The sequence below is a fragment of the Python bivittatus genome, unplaced genomic scaffold, assembly GCF_059951505.1.
Source record: "Python bivittatus isolate LINGU-HERP-01145 unplaced genomic scaffold, Pbiv_v1 ctg000840_np1212, whole genome shotgun sequence".
Taxonomy (NCBI): domain Eukaryota; kingdom Metazoa; phylum Chordata; class Lepidosauria; order Squamata; family Pythonidae; genus Python; species Python bivittatus.
The window spans coordinates 16,779,210-16,798,916 of NW_028277113.1; the positions used below are offsets into that span (position 1 = coordinate 16,779,210).

The following is a 19,707-nucleotide window of genomic DNA, read 5'->3' on the forward strand; positions in this document are numbered from 1 at the left end:
GCTATAAAACCCGGTTGCAGGGACAAGCGCGTGGCGTGGGGGAGAGAACGACGAAAGCGGGGGCGGGGGGGTGGAGATGTTCGGGCACCCTCTCCACCTGCGCGCTAAGCGGCGCCCTGTGAGAAAAGCGGCCGCCGGTCTAAGAGGGAACCTCTCGGTTGCTCCTGTTGCTTGGCTGACAGCGCTGCAAAACAGGAGCTGCGTCGCCTCTCCGCCTTCCCAGACGCTACACAATATAGCCTTCTTTGGTCGTCTGTTACAGACCCGTCAGCCAGCTTCCCCCATACTTCGCTAAGAGAGCGTGAAGAGCACGTGGCTAGTCGAAGAAGTTCAGCCTTGGGCAGTCCGGAGAGAGAGGCGGGGATTGCGCTGTCTAGCGCCGTGCCTAGGCCACCCTTCCCCTATCTTGTGTCCACCAGGCGCGTTGGGCTCCCAATTTCCCATTGGCTCGTCCGTCAGGGGCGGCGCTGCCGGGAAGTATCGTCCATGAGGCCTGAAGGCCCGCGAGTTCCCCAGCTCTGGCCCAGAGTAGGAGAGGCTACCTTTCCCCGGGCGTTCCACGGAGTGTGAGTGGACAATGATGGCTGTTTGGGTTCTCCTGCTAGCTTACCCTCTCTCGCAGGGAAGGAGAGTGGTGAAGACTGTGAGCAAACTCAGTCCTGCCCAATGCAATGACTAAGGAGGAGCAAGCAGAGTCAGCAGCAGCTTTCCCTTCTTTGCACTTTCTAAGGAGGCAGTTCTGACCCTTTCCTATCAAGCCTATCAAAGAGACACACCCACCAAGTGAGAAAGTGAGGTAACATGTGGTGGCATTTCCCAATAAGAAACATCACTTTCAGTCCTTGTTATTAGATGAGCTAAAGACAGAAGGAAGAGGGAGGCTTGTATCTCTTACTTGCCTGCACTCATCCTGTGGACTGTGCAGCACAGAGAATTGAGCATAGCTCCCAAGCTGTAAGCCAACATTCTAGAAAAACAGTGCAGATCATGGTGTGCTCCAGTCGTGATATGATCCAGACCAACCAGCCCTTTGAACACACTTAGATTGATGTGCTTTCCGAGTGCAACCCATGTAGGATGCATTCCAGTAGTGAAGCACAACCTGTAGGTAAACAGGAGTTTTCCAAGAAGAGATACACTGAGAGGGGCAAGCCGAATATGCTATGTAGACTACACCCAAAGCTTTGGGATCTGCATGCAAGCTTCGGCCTGCAGGTCGTATATCTCTAAAAGCAACTCTGCACCAAGGAATTCCCTGTCTCTCTCATGCTGAACCTGATGCTTGAGGGGAAGTGCAGTTCTGTCCAGTATAGCAGAATTGCATCCCAGGTCAGTTATTTATTTAACCACCAGTAAATACATTTCATTCAGTTTTTCATTGATCACCATTTTCACTTCTTACCTAGCCTGTGTTTAAATGAGAGCCAACGGCAAAATTATTTCTCTGGAAATATCTTCCGGGAAGGAGAAGGCACACAAATGCACAATACTACCTTCGGCTTGATAGCACCCGTGGTTGAATCAGGAAGCGTAATAAATGGTTGGGAATGTATTGCCTTCTGTACACTTCTTTAATATAAAACCCAGTAGCTCAGCTTGGGCAACAGTGTGGGTTGCTGCTGGGAATTCTGATCCAGCACTTCTGGAGGGTAACAACTTCCTCATCCCTGAAAATCCATAGGAACACACTCACTTTAACAAGCAAGCTCATTAGCAGTCCAGTGTAGTTTTTGTTCCAAAATAGGTTCTAAAGTCCCAGCTGAAAGGAGCCAAGATTTACAGATGCAGAACTCCAAGAAATATGAACCACCATAAAACCTGAAAGTCATTGACAATTCTCAGTTATGTTTAGGACATTCTTATAAAACAAGTGTCTTGTTTTATTTTTCTTGCCTATATTTGATGAAATTGGTTTTTATATTATGATATTATTCCTGTTTTACAGTGAGGTAAATGAACCATAAAATCTTTTGTAAGGATTCATCAGTCTATCAGATCTTGCAGATTGATGTTTAAGTCTCTGTTACCTAGTTCTCATTGGACTTTATTCAATTTTGTTCTGTCCTAGTGCTAGGAACAGGGACTGTCACATTCCCCCCCACCCCCTTTGCAGCATTTTATTTCTAAACTTAGATATTTCTTGCAAATTTGTTACAAGATTTTTCTTTTCTCTTAGAACTTCTGTGTTTCTCTGAATGAGAAGCCAAATACCAGCTGAAGCCTCATATACTAAAGTCTTTCTGGTGGGTCGAAAATAAGGTTACTAATATTTTGATTGTGAAAAGGAGAATTGGGGGAATCAATATCTTTTATTTTGAGTGGAGATGATGGTCGGGGTAAAAAGAGAAGGTTGCAGAAGTGAATAAAGTGAGCTTAACTGGAAAATTTGTAGGGCTGGCAAGTGTTATCTTTACTTGCATATTTAACTCAGAGATTCTCTGGAAGTATTCAGACCATAAAAGGTAGCTTTGTTAACTTATTAATTATACCATTTTACTAGGGGAAAATGGAACAACTTATGGTATTAAATAATTCTAGCTTTTTTCTCAAACCACTGTTTGAGTCTCTTAAGAAATTGATGTCTCATTTTCATACATAATTTAGATAAATACATTGGTATTTAAGTCTAAGCAGACACAGAATTAGTTTAACTTTATGGGGTCAAACATTCAAGGCATTATGAATCAAACATTTAATAAAACACCCTAAGTATATTTATAGAGGACCAGCCAAGATATTTTGCTGTCTCTTCATCATCCCCCCAAAATCACTGCAGATAGCACAGGAAGCCACTGAATTTAGCTGTATGATATAATTAATCCTGCAGCAATTCTCTTAATCCCTGGCAATAGAAATCTAATATTAATAAATTAAATAATGCAGATTTGCTATCCTTTCACAACACTTAAATTTTGTCACCTGAGGCAGTTGTTTTACTACATGTCAGGGAACTGTACCTCTGTAGGTATGTTCTCACTTGGGGAGAAATTTTTAAAAATGAGTAACAAGAATAATCATAACCTGATATACATTAATGGAACTTTTAACTGGCAGTGTGTTAGTCTGCATAATTCTTTTATGTTTATATGATATATAATAATAATTAAGAATAATTTATTAAACTTGTATGCCACCTGACTGTCAATGATTCTAGGCGGCTCACAACAATCAAAGAAATTACGATAAAATCAATAAAACATAAAAACAAAGGTAAAAGATGGTAAGCACAATTAAGTTATATAATATATATACAATTTATATATAGAAATATATAAATTTATAATATATTTATAAATATATAAACATAAAAACAAAGGTAAAAGATGGTAAGCACAATTAAGTTATATAATATATATACAATTTATATATAAAAATAAATATATAAGAGAAATAGCCCTACATTTACATTATTATTGTATCCCAAGTTAATTTAATATTAAAAATTAGAGATTTCAGTGTCAGAAAGCTAGTTTTTATGAGCTTTGAATTGTATAGCTGTATATGTCATTATTATGTTGCCATAACATAATTTCAATTTATTGAATATTTCAATTTATAGATAACACAGCTATGCATTTATTATATTTGTTAACCACTCTGGGTGGTGTACAACAAAGAAACAAAAAAAATAACATAATCATCCATTCGAAATGCAACAGAAATATACATATCTAGAGGAATGCCTGTGCACCAATCAGTTGGAGACAAAAGATCATTAAAAAAAGAAAATTTGTACCATCTTACTGAATACAATAAGGGAGAGTGCCATCTGAACTTCCCAGCTAGGATAACACATTCCATAATATGGGGGCCACCACCAAGAAGGCTGCTGGCTCACCCATGTCCCATGAATCTTGGATGACGAAGGGACTCTTAGGTGGCCTTCCTGAGATGTGCAAACCAGACAGTTAAAAGTTAGGTTCGGCAAGGCAAGCAACTTCTCTGATGACAAAAAGTGCCCTTTTTCAGAGGGACTATAAGTTGAAAGATATAAAAAGAAATATACAAAATATACTTCTATACAAAGTATTCAACTTGAATTCATTCAATAAAAGCTGCTATCTAAAATCAAAATGAAATATGTTAGAGTACAAAAATTACTTTTATTATCAACATACATCTTTTCAGATAAGATCAGGGTTTCAATTGTGCGTTTGTGGCCATCATCTTGACTTTTTTTTTTTTATCCCCCTGCAGATATCCCTGTGTACAGACACACACAAACACATTTATCCTGAATAATCTTTAGAATAATCCTATTCTAAATATACCTAGGTGACGTACCAATCCCATGTCTCTCATCAGAATGTTTCAAAAGCAGAATTTCCATAGGACTAATACAGTTTTTCTGGATTACTGTTTCTTTGTGAAGTGTTGGCCAGTAGTCCCATAGGAAGCAGACACATGTCATACATTTCAGAATGTCATATATTTCAAAAGAAAGGTTTCATAAATGGGTACTATTTTCATATTTTTACAGAAACTGAAAAAACAATGTATTTACTAATGCTCAGCCTCACAATTTTGAAACCATCACGAGCATTGCTATAAGGCCAAGCCATGTTTAAAATTTCCAGTAAATAGAAATGTTCCTGAAACATTTCCTGCTTTATCTGCAACTCTTTTTATTATTACAATATGACCGTTTGCAAGATGACTCATAAAATGCCATACTAAGATGTAAACCTTTATAACTCAAGAGAGATGAATGAACTGTTGTTTAAAAATGTAGCATGAGGTAATAACTACATTTGTTACCTGACAGAAGTCAATCATATATGCACAGTTTAGATCTCAAACTGTTGTCTTTTGCATGTAATTTCCCTAAGTCCCAGCCAACATTACTAGCTAGAGTCAAACACAAGCACAACTGGAGGCAAGTGTGTGTGCGTGTGAAAATCTACAAGATGACAGGTGGGCTTTGATCATGACACTCCCTCCTCCATCTTGCAGATTTTGGTCTATGGACACCTCTGATTCTGGAGGGCACAGATTTAGGGAAGGTTTTTGGGGGGGCTGGGGGGAAGGGGGTACATGTGTGAGTAAGTCTTGACTCCTGGTAACTACATGGACTAGTCTGTGTAGTTTTCTTAGCAAGATTTTCAGAAGTGCTTTCCCGCTGCCTCCTTCTTAGGGTTGAGAGAGAGTGACTGGCCCAAAGTCACACAGATGGCTTTGTGCCTAAGATAGAACTAGAACTCACTGTCTCCTGGTTTCTAGCCCAGCGTCTTTATTCACCACATACAACTGGTTCTCATAGGGAAGTTGGAATAGGTTGGTTAGAGAGAAACATTAGTTACTGACAGTCAGAAGTAAAATGAAAAGGACTTCCAGGGAAGAAATGGTAGACTGAATATGGCCCCACAAAAAGTGGAGCCGATGACTGCGGTGCAATTAAGAGCTCATGAGTAGACTGGCTCTCTGTAATTCCTCTTCAGACAAGGAGAGGATTTGAGATTGCCCACAAGTGCTCCAGACAGCTGCTCCTTGCGAGGATACCACAAGACAATGGTCTCCAGCAGGTTTAGAGCTCTGGGTGATGAGGGAATCGCTATCTTGCTCAACCCATGGTTGGTGCCTTCAAAAGGACACTGTGTGTGCATACTTCCTTTTCTAATGACTTTTGGAAATTGCTTGTTAACTGCTTTCAGCTATTAGGAACCTTTGGATCGACAGGTTTTACAGCACCAGATGAATTTCCTTCAATCCTTAGCAAAAGAAGTTTTAATTACAAGTTTAAGAACTTAATTTTTTTTTCTGGAATAAACAGCAAAAAGGTGATTAAAACTTTGATTTTAGAAAGTTACAGACTAAGGTTCCATTTAAATTTGAAATAAAATTTTGGAATTAATATAAAGAATCTTTCCCATGGGAAAATGCTTTTGTTTTGAATTCTTTAAAAAAAATTATAAGATAAGACTTTAAAAATTGGATGCTAGAGGGACCCAGGAGGAACTAAAGATTACACTTAAAGGAGAAGAACACTCAAACTTGACTTACTAATACAGAATGAAGCAAAATATTTTAACATGGGACATACTGAAGGGTATTTTTGAACAATGGACCCAGAAGTTAATTTTAAGAGTGTCTGCCTCTATAGATAGATTGTGTTTAAAAGATGCTATGGAAGAGGAACAAGTAATGCCTGACATGATTGAAACTGATTTGAAAGTAGATTTAAAAGTGGCAAGCTACAAGAATGACATGGAAAAAGATGTTACACTGGACACACAAAAGAAACCGGCTGATGTCTTAATAATTAAAAGGGATATACAAATAACAAACCAAGAGAGTGACCTGGATAATTTTCCTATATTGGATTTACAAAAGAGCCTTGTTAAAGCTTTGAAGCATTTTGTGAGAAAGGACAAAGGAAATTTTTTTTTCCTCCTTTTACTTCTAAGAATCTTGATCTTTAGTCCCTTCAAATAATGTCCTAGAACTTGATTTCTTTTCATCAAGTTCTAGGACATTATTTGAAGGGACTAAAGATCAAGTTTCTTAGAAGTAAAAGGAGGGAATATAAAGTTGGTTTATTTGATCAAGGTTGAAATAGATATGTTATCTCTGGTAATCCTTAATGGATTTTTGCTGACATCAGGACTGAATTGACAAGGTTTTATAGATTTGTTTATAAGTAAGAGATGGGATATGGGAAGAAGAGGTCATTTGTTGTATTTTAAGAGAAGTTGATAAGTTACTAAAATTGTTTATACTTGTGATAAAGGGGAACTCCTTTATATATTTCTTTTCTTTTTCTTTATTCTTATTTTTTCTTTCTTGTCTATTTTTCCTCTTTTTTTCTTTTCTGCGCCTTCTATTTTTTCTTTTTCTTTTCTTTTTTTTAGTTTGTGTTAGTTTGTATTGTTGTAAATTGTAATCTTTAATAAAATTACTATAGAAAAAAAGAAGTAAGATAAATGGTTACCTTCTGCAGAAAGAAATGTTAAACTTAATTATGTCCTCCTGGAGAGCCATGCACATGATATTGAAGATCACCTGAACAACATAAGCCATTATGATTATGATATCAGACTTTGCTCCAAATGCTCATATGTATGAGTTTACCTCATACAGAATCAAACTGTCTAATGTGACTTTGCAGAACATGTTAATATGGCCTCACCCAGAAGCTATCACTTACAATGAATGGTTTTAACTGATACACTTCAATATAACCTTCTGTCAGAGTAGCTACGAGCAGACAGTTTACCAGCTTACCAATTGCTACCAAATTCAATGGTATTAACATTAAGTCCATTGTTAACCTTTTTATTTATTTATACGCACCAGGTGCCTGTCATATCAAAGAGCAAGCAATGCTATGTAATCATTCAGGAGGCTAGTGAAGACAACAAAGGCCCTCTGATTATATTGCACTCTATTTATTCCTACCAATGGTTTACTGCAGCATATAATGACACAGAAGGACATTTGGAATAGGGCATTATGACCTAATCATGCAATACTATACATGTCTACTCAGAAATAAATTCCACTGAGTTCCAGTGGAGCTACTCTCAGATACATGTGTATAAAATTGCAGCCTAAATTGAGATTTCATTTGATATCTGAAACAGAGGTCATGCATCCATTTAGATGTGGGCATAAAAACAAATCTATTAAATAGCCTGTACTCCATTTGGCTTGTAGACACATTTTTAACTCATGAATTTTAAATTTCATGTGGTTCCATGAAGGCTTAAAACTGATAATTGCTGCATTCTAAACAAACCATCAATAAAATACATACTGTATATCTAAGTAAGTTCTCAGTAAACAATTACATGCAAAAGCATAGGCACCCTAATCAAATTGTATGTCTCAATTAATCTGTATGTAAAAAGAAGCTGACACAACCTCTGCATGGTAAAGTTAAACACCACATCTTCCTGCAAATTTCAGTGCATAATTTACCATTTGTGTACAAGTGTTTATAGATTCAAAATAAGAAAACAATGAATATGGTAGGTGCAGACATTTGGACACCCATTCTGCTGACTGTTAGTTTTTTTTAATTGTAAAGTTGTTAATAAGGCCCAATAGGTGATTGACTCATTAGGTCTATAGTTGGTGAATGCATATTGTCACCCCTGAAAACGAAGATAATTCACTGTTACAAAGTAGAGTAATGCTATAAAAAACACTACATTCTTCCAGCTAGCAATTTCAACTGTGAAAAACATTTTTTAAAAAATACATAAATGGAAGTTAACATGGAGCTACTGAAGTCAAAGCAGGGTCTGGAAGACCAAGAAAAATCTCTGTTACAACTCCTCAAATGGGTCAAATCTACTGCAGCCAACTTGCTGAAAAACAGAGCTAATCTGAAAGTAACTGCACTGCATTCAAATTTGCAGAAAAATTTTGGCTTTAACTTTGTACCACGTAGAAGTGGTGTCAGATTCTTTTTACATAGAGATTCATGGAAACACAAATTGACCAGGAATGCCTAAACTTTAGTATGCAACTGAACCTTACGTAGGATATGTCTGACTTCCTGTTAAAACCAGAATCCCTAGGGTGGTGCTTAGTCACTGACATCTTTCTCCAGAGCTCTTCCGATTCTATGCCCCATGCAATCTTTTGGTTTCATGACTTTCCTAAGATTACCATTATGTAAATGGCCAAGCTCCATCCTCAGTGGCAGCTATAACACCCACAACACACTCTCAAAATACTACATGTGCCCTCTTGCTTAAGAGGTTGGGACCCTTAATATTAATATTAGAAAATCCTGAATTCCATAATAATGTGACCAAGTATGTGTAATACATTTAGTCTGTGGCAATATGAAAGCTTCTTTAGCTTTTGAAGTTGAACTATTAACATTAGTAACTAGTGCATTAGCTACGCATATTTACTTTGGATGGGTTCTCTTAACACGCTAAGCAAGGGGTTCTTAAACTTTAGGAACCCCTAAAATAATAAGTACATTTGTATGGACATCCTAGGAATAAATTTAGACTTAGGTCTGAGCAAGAAATACATGTTCCCCATACTTTTAATCATTACTTTTAAATTTACATATCTGGCTCAGAGTGACTTTTGACAGTGCTTCTGCTTTGCTTGAGGAAGCCTGATCAAGATTTCCCAAAAGTTGTGATACTGCCCCCAACCCCCCAAGTTGCTGGACCTCCTGGGGTGGGTCCCAACACATAGTCTGAGGAGCTCTCCTCTAAGTCATAACCTGGTTGGCTTTTGCTTTAGCCTATTGTTAGACCCATCCCCCATGTCCTATTTAACAAATGGAGATAAAAGGAACAATTGTTTGGAGCAACATGCAACTACATTTAATGTGACTTTCTCTTGAATAAATATGGGCATACAAAAAGGTATCATTTGTATGCTCAACATACAGGTAGAGAGAAAATTGTCTGCCTGTATCATTATTTTCTCAGGGAAGCTATAACAACCTCCCATTTTAAGGAAAAGTACTGTATTTGTGAAAAAGCTCTGTTTTCCTTGGGGTTGTTGTTGTTCAGTCGTTAAGTCATGTCCGACTCTTCGTGACCCCATGAACCATATCGCGCCAGGCCTTCCTGTCCTTCACTGCCTCCCTGAGTTTGCTCAGTCTTTTTCCTTGGGGACAAGTACCATATTATAATTATTTGCCCTAAAAGAATAGCAGAATCAGTAAATATGATCATAGAACACTTTTTATTTATATTAAAAATAATTTATTTGGTGAGAAATAATTTAATTTCTTTGGTTTAATTTTTAAGTTGATTGTTCAGTCTTTTCTTTGCTCAAAAGCAAATTCTGGTCAACTGAGGGGTGCCATGGGTAGGTGTTTAGTAGAAGCCACGATGATCTCCTATGCATGATGCAAAATTACATAATATTGCAAGCTGTGTTTAGAACCATATGCAATATATAATTCTGTTCATTTCACCACTTACTCCTTACATTTCCTCAGATTTCGCCACTTGTCAGCTCTTCCAAAATCACATTAGCAAAATATTTCAGTAGCTTGAATGTTGTTAATGTATGTAAATAATTACAGGTTTTGCTGTTTGTAGAAAGCATAACCTTTTAGGATTTGTTATCCCTGAGAAATTGGCAAGCCCTTGGGAATTGTACCAGTTGTAGTGAGCCGTCTGCTCCATGTCACGACATTTTCAAGAAGTGTGTAGCTGTTGTAGTTTAGACACACCCCTTATCACACTGCTTATCATACTTTGCTGATTGTGGAATGTGCCTGCCTCCCTTTTTGGTGACCTTCCTGAGTCTTGGGCATGCTAAGAGTGAAGTGCTTCAGAAAATACATGGCATGCTTTATAAGGAGACGCTAATATCATCCAAGACTCTGGTTTTATTCTAAGAAAGGTCCCGTTAGGCTTCAGGAAAACAGATCCTCTCTATCTGGCACAGCTACGATGGAGATAGCAAGCGTAACATGATAATGCACAGATGTTCTGCTTGGCATTTTACATGACAAAAATAAAGACAGTGCCCAACTTGAAAGTCACCCCAGAGGATACGCTGTCAAGGTAGCAAATGCAAGGGCTGTTGCTCATGGGCACCTGTTAATAAGGGGGGAATTTTAAAACTGATGATCTACGTCAGTGTTGTCCAAACTTGGCCACTTTAAGATGAGTGGACTTCAACTCCCAGAATTCCCCAGCCAGCCATGCTGGCTGGGGAATTCTGGGAGTTGAAGTCCACTCATCTTAAAGTGGCCAAGTTTGGACAACACCGATCTATGTGAAGGCAAATTTGATTGGGAGGTTATCTCAGACACATATGTGGGATGTAACATTCCTCTCACTTGCTGCCTCTTCTCTTGGGGTATGGAGGAAATTGAAACTATCACACATGTGCTGCTACGCTGAAATTTTTATTTGGATTTAGGTCAAAATTTAATTTTCTCTTTCCTACCAACAATCCTAGGGCAGTCAGATCATTATCATGTAGCTTTCCTGCTAGCCAACAAAAGCTTCCAGGTCAGCTGCAATGCCACCAACTTTTACTACTTAGTTTCAAGAATGCAACAGAAGATGCTTCTTAAAGATCAAGTTCCACCTGTGTAAACACTGTTTTTTGTATTTGTTTGTGTCTTTTGTTGGCTTCTGGCTGTAATAAAGTTTTTACCTATCTTTATGCATAACATCCCTAATAGCCTATATATGGATGCTTTATGTTTATGCCCTGAATTTTGGTTTTCAAACATACAGCCCGCTCTTGTCTATGAAAGTTAATGGGAATTATTTCCAGATAAGAAATGGACTGCAATGTTTGGCTACCTTTCTGTGCACTTGTCTAGGAGTGCGAGACATACCTCTTGTCTTGTTGCCTTGCATTCTTTTATTCTACAGTTTCATTTGTGAAACTGAATATCGAAATCAGATAACTCCCCTGAATAAATGAACAGGAATAAGCTTAACAAAGGTAACTCTATACAAGATGGTGTTTACTAATAGATGGGATCTTTGTGAACGCTAAACTTGGGGGAGGAACTGGATTCTCTTTGGCTCTCAAGTGTACTATTTGGATTTTTCTGATCATTGAAGTTATGATTTATTATTCTGCTTGCAGCAATTCCCAGTATTATTGAAAGACACATTTGAGATCAGAAAGCAAGGGGGAAATTAAGATTTGACACTGGGAAAAAATAATAGGAATTCCAGCTCAAATAGAATGCTAGAATGATGGGCAATGGGCAATGGGAAGACAGGGGCAATGGTAGTGCTGTTGTTTACAGAGGAGGCTTCAAACCTCAGTTCACCTGTAAACTGGATGACTCATTAAATTATAGTCATGGATTCCATCAGCAGACTGAATAAGTAAGATCCCTTCTTGCGTAAATGGAGTCTGCCTGCCTATAGTTTGAATGAGTGGGGGGCTTTCAAATATTCCATAGCATATGGATGGGGAATGGGGATAGAAATAGGTGCAGTCCACTTCCCACCAGTATGTATGTTCAGAATAATGTTTCAAGATTGCTCCTCTTGGTACATAGAACTGTTATCAAGATTGTTGTGTGTGTGTGATAGTGTATGTAATGTACTTTGAGCTCTCAAGACAAAAACATCATCAATGCCAAGTAGTAGCAGGACTGAATCCAGAGATCTCATAAACAGACTCTGCTCGTGAAATACTCTGCTCAGGGTGGGGCAATGTTTGTACGACCCCTGTGACCTCATAACCTCTTTCCAGAAAGTTGGTAGGTCTTCTAAAATAGCATATGAAATAATGATGGAACTCTATCACGGGTTCCCCAGCCATTTTGTTCATAGTGCATCTACTTTAGACCCATGCAATTATGAAACAGGCTAGGACTAGGTTTCTAACAACTGAATATATTCATATTTATATATTTGGGACATGTTTTTAGAAGTTGGATATTCCTAAAGTTAAAGGGTTGTAAAGAGAATCACGTGAAAAATCAACCAAAAAATAAAATAAAATAAAATCATATATCAAGCAATAAAAATAGCACAGAAGCTAAATAGATCACAATATTTTAAGAGGTTGGGTAAAAATAGATTGGGTGTTCGCTTAATGGAAAACCTGATATAGGAATAAGAATTCACTGAGGAGCCATGTTAAAAATGTTCCAAAAATTGGGAAGCTATAATTAAATCCTGTCTTTGGTTGCCATACAGCCTTTCCTAATATCAGAATATGGAGGCATTTCAAGACCAATCTCTGGGGGTAACTTCTTGGTTCATGAACAGGTTTGTGCATGAGAAGCAGCTCTTCAGATATGAGGGTTATACTGTAAAAGTCACCTTCAACTCTTTGCACTGAACTGAAGACATTGTTAAAGAATGTTGGCCTCTGAGAAACCTTCAAAGGAAGCCCAACACAGAACATTTTTTGTAATGTCAGGCAGAGACAATAGGGTTTGTCCAAAAGAATTCACATAACAGCCCCCTCTCCAGTTGCGGAAGGGAACTTTGTACTGTAGCTGCCACTTAGAACTCTGGTTACCAGTTTGTACTTATGAGTACTCCTGGACTACCAACATGATTCTTTCTGAAGGAATGGAATCCCAACAGAACAGGTTGAGCTCAACTTCCCAGGATCAAATAGGTGGATACATAAATGTCTGATACAAACTGATGATGCGAAAAAATGAAACATGCATTGTGATGTCATAATGCAATTCTGGACTTATGTCCTGATGTTGGATGCAACATTGTGACCCAGTTTTTTTCATTTTCTCTTCTTGCCCTACTGCAACTTTGGACCCAGGCTCAAGCAGCAATATGGCAAGGAATGAATCATGTTGTGCTTCTTCTAGCATGGGAAAGCTTCATCTGCTGCCCCTTTCTCTATCAGAGGCATTATACAATTCTGCTGTTGTCTGGTGGAGGGTAGATTGTTATGGCAGATGGAAAATGCTGTGTCAAAGTTTCCTGTTTCCCTTTTTCGGAGTTAGATACTGGTGTGCAAGGGTATGTGTTTCAATCTACTTTGTACAACCTGATCCACATTACCAGCAGCTTTAAAGTAACAACATGGCTTAATACAACAAAGATTCAAATTGCACTTTCTTAAACATGTTTCATAAGACATACAATGCAAACAAATTATTTCCTCTGGCCTTCTCTTCTTTTTTATCATGTCAGTTGCAAAGATGTCCCACTGTGTCCTTTCTAAAGAAAAGAATTTCTAGATGAGTACATAAGTGACTTTTTTTTGTCCTAGACTGGTTCTTTAGTAAATTGCATTTTTCATTTCATGAAGCTAAACAGCTCTTTTACAGGGGAAATTCAGAGAATGGTTCTGGATTTTTTAAGATCTTTATTGGCAATGTTTATATACTATCCCTTAATTAACATTCTCTAGAAAATTAGAATAATCTTTAGGCTAGGGTTAATAAAATAATAAATGATTGTGTGTGCCCTTCCATGCAGAAACGAATTATTTCATTGGGAATAGATCTGGCAAGAAACAGGTTATGTATTTTTAATTATATACATTGAATCTGTATATCATGGGAGTGCCATAACTACCCATGGACCTGTACAGCCAAAGCAGGGAGCAAAGCCCAGTGCACAGTTTGACAATGCTCCCGGTCTGCCTGTACAACCTTGATCACTTAAAAAAAAAAAATTCTGACCTTCTCCCAGTTGCTTACAACCCACCCCTAGTCACCCCTAGTCATGTCCCACTTTAAAAACCCCTGTTTTAGGGCCATCATGTTAAAAATAGACAAGAATGGTTCTAAATCAATCAATCATAGCATAAACCCAAAATAGATAAAATGGCGGCAGACTATATTACTTTATTCACGAATATAGCGTAGGTGAAGCTTTTGCTTATCACTGGTTAGGTGCAGATTGTGAGATACAACAATGTCTGTTCCTCTTTCCTTAACCCAGCCTTCCCAATGTGAAACTTTTCAGGTTATGTTGGAATATTCAGGCTAGCTGGGAATTTGAGGACTGGATCCTCATATATCTAGATGGGGGAGATTGGCATCAAGACAAGCCGATGTACTACACTGTATGTAAGGAATCTCCAATTTCTCCCTCCCCCCATAATTCCTGGAATCTGCAAAGTACTTTAGAAATAATTCTCACCTAAAATAAAAATAATTGCTAGGTTTTTTGTCCTTTAAGTAATTATTTGCTGGGTAACGCTTGAGGTTTATATATACCAGTTCAATAATTTCAATAGTTTCACTGACAATGAATGTTACACCAGTATGTATCAAAAAAATATGGTGAGGTTATTTTTCAGAAAATTGTGAAAGCTCTCTAAATTGCTGACCAAATGGTAACTTGATGTCTTTCTTCTAGACCAGTATTCTGGGTAAGCTTTAACACCCACAAGGTTATTTATCACTTGTTGACAGGAATGCAGGCCATTTCAAGCATTCTTGTAAGATCTATTTTAAGGCAAGCTGGAAGCTCACATTTTGGAATTAACACAGAATAGACATGTGTGGATTGTGGGAGCTATGACTTGTCTGCCAAATGAAATGCTTCATATGTAAGACATGTCTGCTTCTTTCAGGTATAAAGCTGTCCTTGGTTAGTGGTCTAAAAACACTGCCAAAAGCATTCAAGCAGAGCCCTGCTGTCATAATTATACCACAGATATGGTAATCGCTTGAAGCAAGAGAAAATTCTCCCCTGGAAACTATTTCTTAATGTGGTGCAATGATCAAACATTTACCTGCATTAGTTCCAATGGTTTCTGTCCAGGAAAGTTATAATTTAGCTGTGCTGTGAAAAATGCCAAATGAATCTAAAAAGGTTGCATTAGTGCAATGTAAGGGTGGGTGCCCCCCTTGAAAGATGTTGAAAGCCTCAACCCCTGCAGAATTTAGTTAGACTTATTTTTATGGAGCCTTATTATGATAATTCCAAAGAAATTACATTGATGTTGATCTCTTACCAGACCCAGTATAACTAGTTACCTTGAAAGCTCTAAACCTAGACTTATCATATATTCCAGTTTGACTAGGACTATCCTAGTTTTGCACTCCAGTCAGGTGTCTTGGCCAGTTTAGAGAAGAAAAATCCCAGAAAGTAGGGCGGCTGAGACCTAGAAAGGGGGAGCAAAGGTTTAGCTATCTGTTAAATTTGTTCTTCTGCCTACTCAAGAAAGCTAGGGCAGGCAAAGGGGGAGTGGGCATGTGAGGTGGCTAAACCTATGTTCTCCCTTTGCCTAGGGACACATGGGTTTAATCATCTGTCACAGCAAACACAAGTTTTATGTCTAAAGAAGTACCATCTCCTCTACCATCCTACCTGTGCATTAGGGGAGGTCTTCTCCAGGTTCCATCAGAAGTGTATTTTGTTTTTACAAAAGAGAGGGCTTTCTTTGTGGTGGTCTCCCAAGATGAGGGAGCAACTATTGTGATTACCACTATTTCCTTTTTTGTTCAGACCAAACCATTTTTTATCCGCCTGGGTATTTTAAAACCATTGGCTTTGTTTGTTTTTCCTGGCTAATACTTTTGTTTGTCTCTGCATTTAATATATTTATAGTTGTCTTATTATTGAATTTTATTTTAAATCCATATATGCCATCCTGAGATCCTTTTGTTTCTGTGGATGAAAATATGGTTTAAAATAATTATAGTACCTACATAACACCTACATGTGTGCATAAAGTTACCTTTATAAGAATGAAGTTACATCTAAAACTCTGTTAGGCTGTTTCTCTTTTATACCCAGTGGGAAAGAACACAAACATAGATGATATAAAATGTTTTTCAACCCCAGTTTAAAAAAAAAAAAATCACCACCCATCTCACAGTAGGAAATTTTCCTACTTCTAACAACCAGGATTAATCTTTGTGACAGGAAAAAAGATAGCACGTGAAGGTTCCCTTCATAGCCAATGTTTTCCTGGGAAATATTTAGGCAGCTAAAACCAGCCACACAACACTAAGCTGAAGTGCTTCTGTTCAGTTTCCAACCATCAGCCAAGGAAGCCTCTTACACTAACCTCACTTATCAAGCTGTAAACTGTTCTAGAGCTATACTAGTTATCTGGCTTTGGTTTTTCCTGTCAGAAGGTGACTGGAGTTTGTACTGTATAGAGTTTTGTGATATTTGTCTTTATTTTCAGCTGTATGGGTTGAGCAGAAATGCACCGCTTAACCCCTTTGCCAGCCAACCAATTCACTCTCTATGCCAGATCTCCATAAAAAAGGTGTCTCTTTTCCTGTAATTTTAGAGCCCACCCTCAAATCCACTCAGCCCTTCTGTATCTGTGTCTGTCTCAGAATCGGTCACTAATTTAAACTGCAGTTTCTATTGTTCTTCTCAGAATGGGAACTATGTAGCTTGCATCATCCTTAGCTGGGAGACAGGTATGTCCTTCCGCTTCTCTGATCAGTTTTTCTTAATCCAGAAGGACCAAAGACCTGGATTGAAAATAAATGAGTTGCCAAGGAAACACACCCACTGCATATTCTGGGCTGCCAAAGGTTTTGCAATAGGGTGATCTGGTATGGAATGTTCCTGTTTAAAATGCCAGCCAGCCATTTTAAAGCCATTTGTAAGATTTGGTTTGTTGGCTTGTCCCATTTTACTTTCTCCCTCTCCAAGTAAGCCCCTTTTCCACTGAAATCTTTCCTGCTTTTCTGTACTACTGCAAACCTTGTGTGTAGATAAAGTCTTCCTCTTTTGATTGAAGTGCAGCCAACCCCATCACTGGGCCAACTCGGGAGGAGAGTATAAACTGAAGCAAAAACATTTTTCACTTCTCCACACAAACAGTATTCTACGATACTCATTTTATGGATTTGTCATCTTTGGGTGACAAAATATGCTTTTGTGATTTTTCTTCACAAAAATTCAGAGTCCTGATGAAGCCCTCCTGCAGTTTCAGCTTGATCCCACCTGGACTTCAGTCTCCCCAGCATGCTGCCCTCTTGATCTAGCTCTTAAAGCAGTGTTGTCCAAACTTGGCCACTTTAAGATGAGTGGACTTCAACTCCCAGAATTCCCCAGCCAGCCATGCTGGCTGGGGAATTCTGGGAGTTGAAGTCCACTCATCTTAAAGTGGCCAAGTTTGGACAACACTGTCTTAAAGGAAACAAATGTCCACAGTGTTACAAGATGCTTAAAAGAAGTGATGGTATTTTGATATTCAAAGAATAAATCACATTTTCTTTTAGAGCACTAGATGGGAGGGGGGGGGCTCAAACATGACAATTCCTTCCTCAGGCAGTGTCCCATTTGTCTTTTAAATGAAACATTCAGAATTATATAGGTCCAGGAGACCTCTGAGCATGTGCAATGGCCACTAGGCTGTTTCATTTATGTTTCCTTCTAAATACTGCTTCATGGTTGTTGTTTTTTTTCCTTTGTATTTTAATTACTGTAAAATACAGTATGTTACTGTGTTTTTTTCTACACTACATATACTGCTCCAAGATACATTGAATGAACGAATACTGCTTCTTTATGCATGGACTTATTTCAATTCAAATATGTAAAATTCTATTACCAAAATTTAATATTGAGGTGTGTGGGAATATATGAATGTGTATATGAATGAATGATACTTTGGGAAGATCACTATTTAATTTAATTTTGCTCTTTTATTTTGCTGATTAATAATATTTATTTCTAAAATATTTACTCAACTGAGTCAGTAGAATCCCAAACAGCTGAGGTGATGTGGTACAGATGATCCATGTCAGCAGCTGCTAAACCATAATTTAAGAATGAGTGATACCCCCAAATATAGAGTGACAGTATTATCATAAAACGATGAATTATTTATTTGTTACATTTATATCCTGTAATAAACAAGGCAACATTTATTTATTTATAATGTGTCTTACTCGTATTCTGTCATTTTAATAAACATATTTTACTGTCACAACTATCCAACAAGGTAATTAGGCTGACAGATAAATACTGTCTAGCAGCCAATTTCAGAATGACGTGGGGATTTGTTTTCCCATTCTTAAATGAATATGCTAATCCTCACTTTCAGAAATGAACTTCATCATAATGTCATCCAACTCATTCTTCCACTGAATTGTTTTACTTAATGCAGTTCTAGAAGAAATGTTATGCAAATCCTCCATCCAGCCATTTGTTCTGCCAGCACAAGGAACTCAAGCATGAATGTGGGTTTTTATGCAGGATAATTTGGGCTGAGGCGATCACGGTGCCCGAGGTCCTGTATAATATGGTTGCTATATTTGCACTGTCTAAAAAGAGCATACCCTGGAGAGGTGATTGCTGTATGTCATGTGCCAGGCATAGCATAACTGATTTGTTTGTTTGTTTGTTTGTTTGTTTGTTTATGCATTTATATCCTGCCTTTTCCTAAGACTTCAAAGTGACTTAGAGTCTCCCTTTGTTTTATTCCCCACCACCAGCCCTATACTCTAGGCTGGAAGTAGCCCAAAGTCACTTACTGAGTTCTATAGTCTGGCAGGGACTTCATCCTGGGTCAAAGCCCAACGCTTTCATACCTCCCCTGCTCCCGCAAATGTCCTCTTACATACATATATATACATACACAGTGATTCCTATGCATTCACACACGAATACATACACACATGCACAAAGTCAGAGGTCTTACTCCTCCTGCCCATCCTAATGTATGTGGCCCTTGTAATATGTCCTTGGGGTTCCTGAAGTCCTTTCTCTGGCAGCCCTATTGAATATCATTGTTTTAAGCCCTACAGCGCCATTTTAATCTTGAAACTTAACACAGTGAGAGCTTTGGATATTTTGTGGCTTTTAAGTGGATCCATCTACTTTCTACATGGCCCTGTAAACTTTCTGAATGTGGCTCAACCCACTTATTTGAGTGGAACTTCTGGCCCATTTCCTGAAGATTAAGTGCAGCTCTTGGCAGAAGAAAAGTTAAATTGGTAATTTTATTCCTTATATTATGGGGGAGGGAGGGGGAGGAATAGAACTATGTCTAAGAAGAAGGAGGTTTAGCTGAGCCCCCTAATTCATAGAGTGACTGGATTTTAACTGGATTTCCTGATCTTCAGCCCAAGACAGTAGCAGAAAAAGATTTGTTCTCTAATTTTCTGATTCTTACAGCTAGAAAAAATTCATGCCTTTATTTGCATCCTGTCAAAAACTTTGCCTTCCCCTGTTCTGGCTTACAGTTTCAGTTAACCAGAAAGAAGAAACAGAATGTCAGGCCATCCGGATTTTAGTTTGCTGGATCTAGACATGCACATGCACATGCGCACATGCACACACATACAACTACATTTTTGGTCAGGATCCTGGGAGGTGTGCAGGGGGGTAAAAA

General features: G+C 38.1%; 1 protein-coding gene across 3 annotated transcripts in view; it reads right to left on the minus strand.

Moving 5' to 3' along the window:
* Nucleotides 1-71: 71 nt before the first annotated feature.
* STMND1 (stathmin domain containing 1) overlaps nucleotides 72-19,707 on the minus strand; it is a 31,093-nt gene continuing 11,457 nt past the window's right edge. For 2 of the 3 annotated variants that reach the window (XM_088130873.1, XM_088130871.1), the window contains 3 exons: nucleotides 6,929-6,999; nucleotides 3,745-3,974; nucleotides 72-1,818 (listed from right to left, as the gene is read on the minus strand). In XM_088130873.1, the coding sequence (XP_087986999.1) occupies nucleotides 1,748-1,818; nucleotides 3,745-3,974; nucleotides 6,929-6,999 (372 nt within the window). In that variant the 3' untranslated portion in view covers nucleotides 72-1,747. Of the gene's footprint in view, nucleotides 1,819-3,744; nucleotides 3,975-6,928; nucleotides 7,000-19,707 lie in introns of those variants that run through there. The other variant, XM_025173146.2, reaches the window with a different exon arrangement.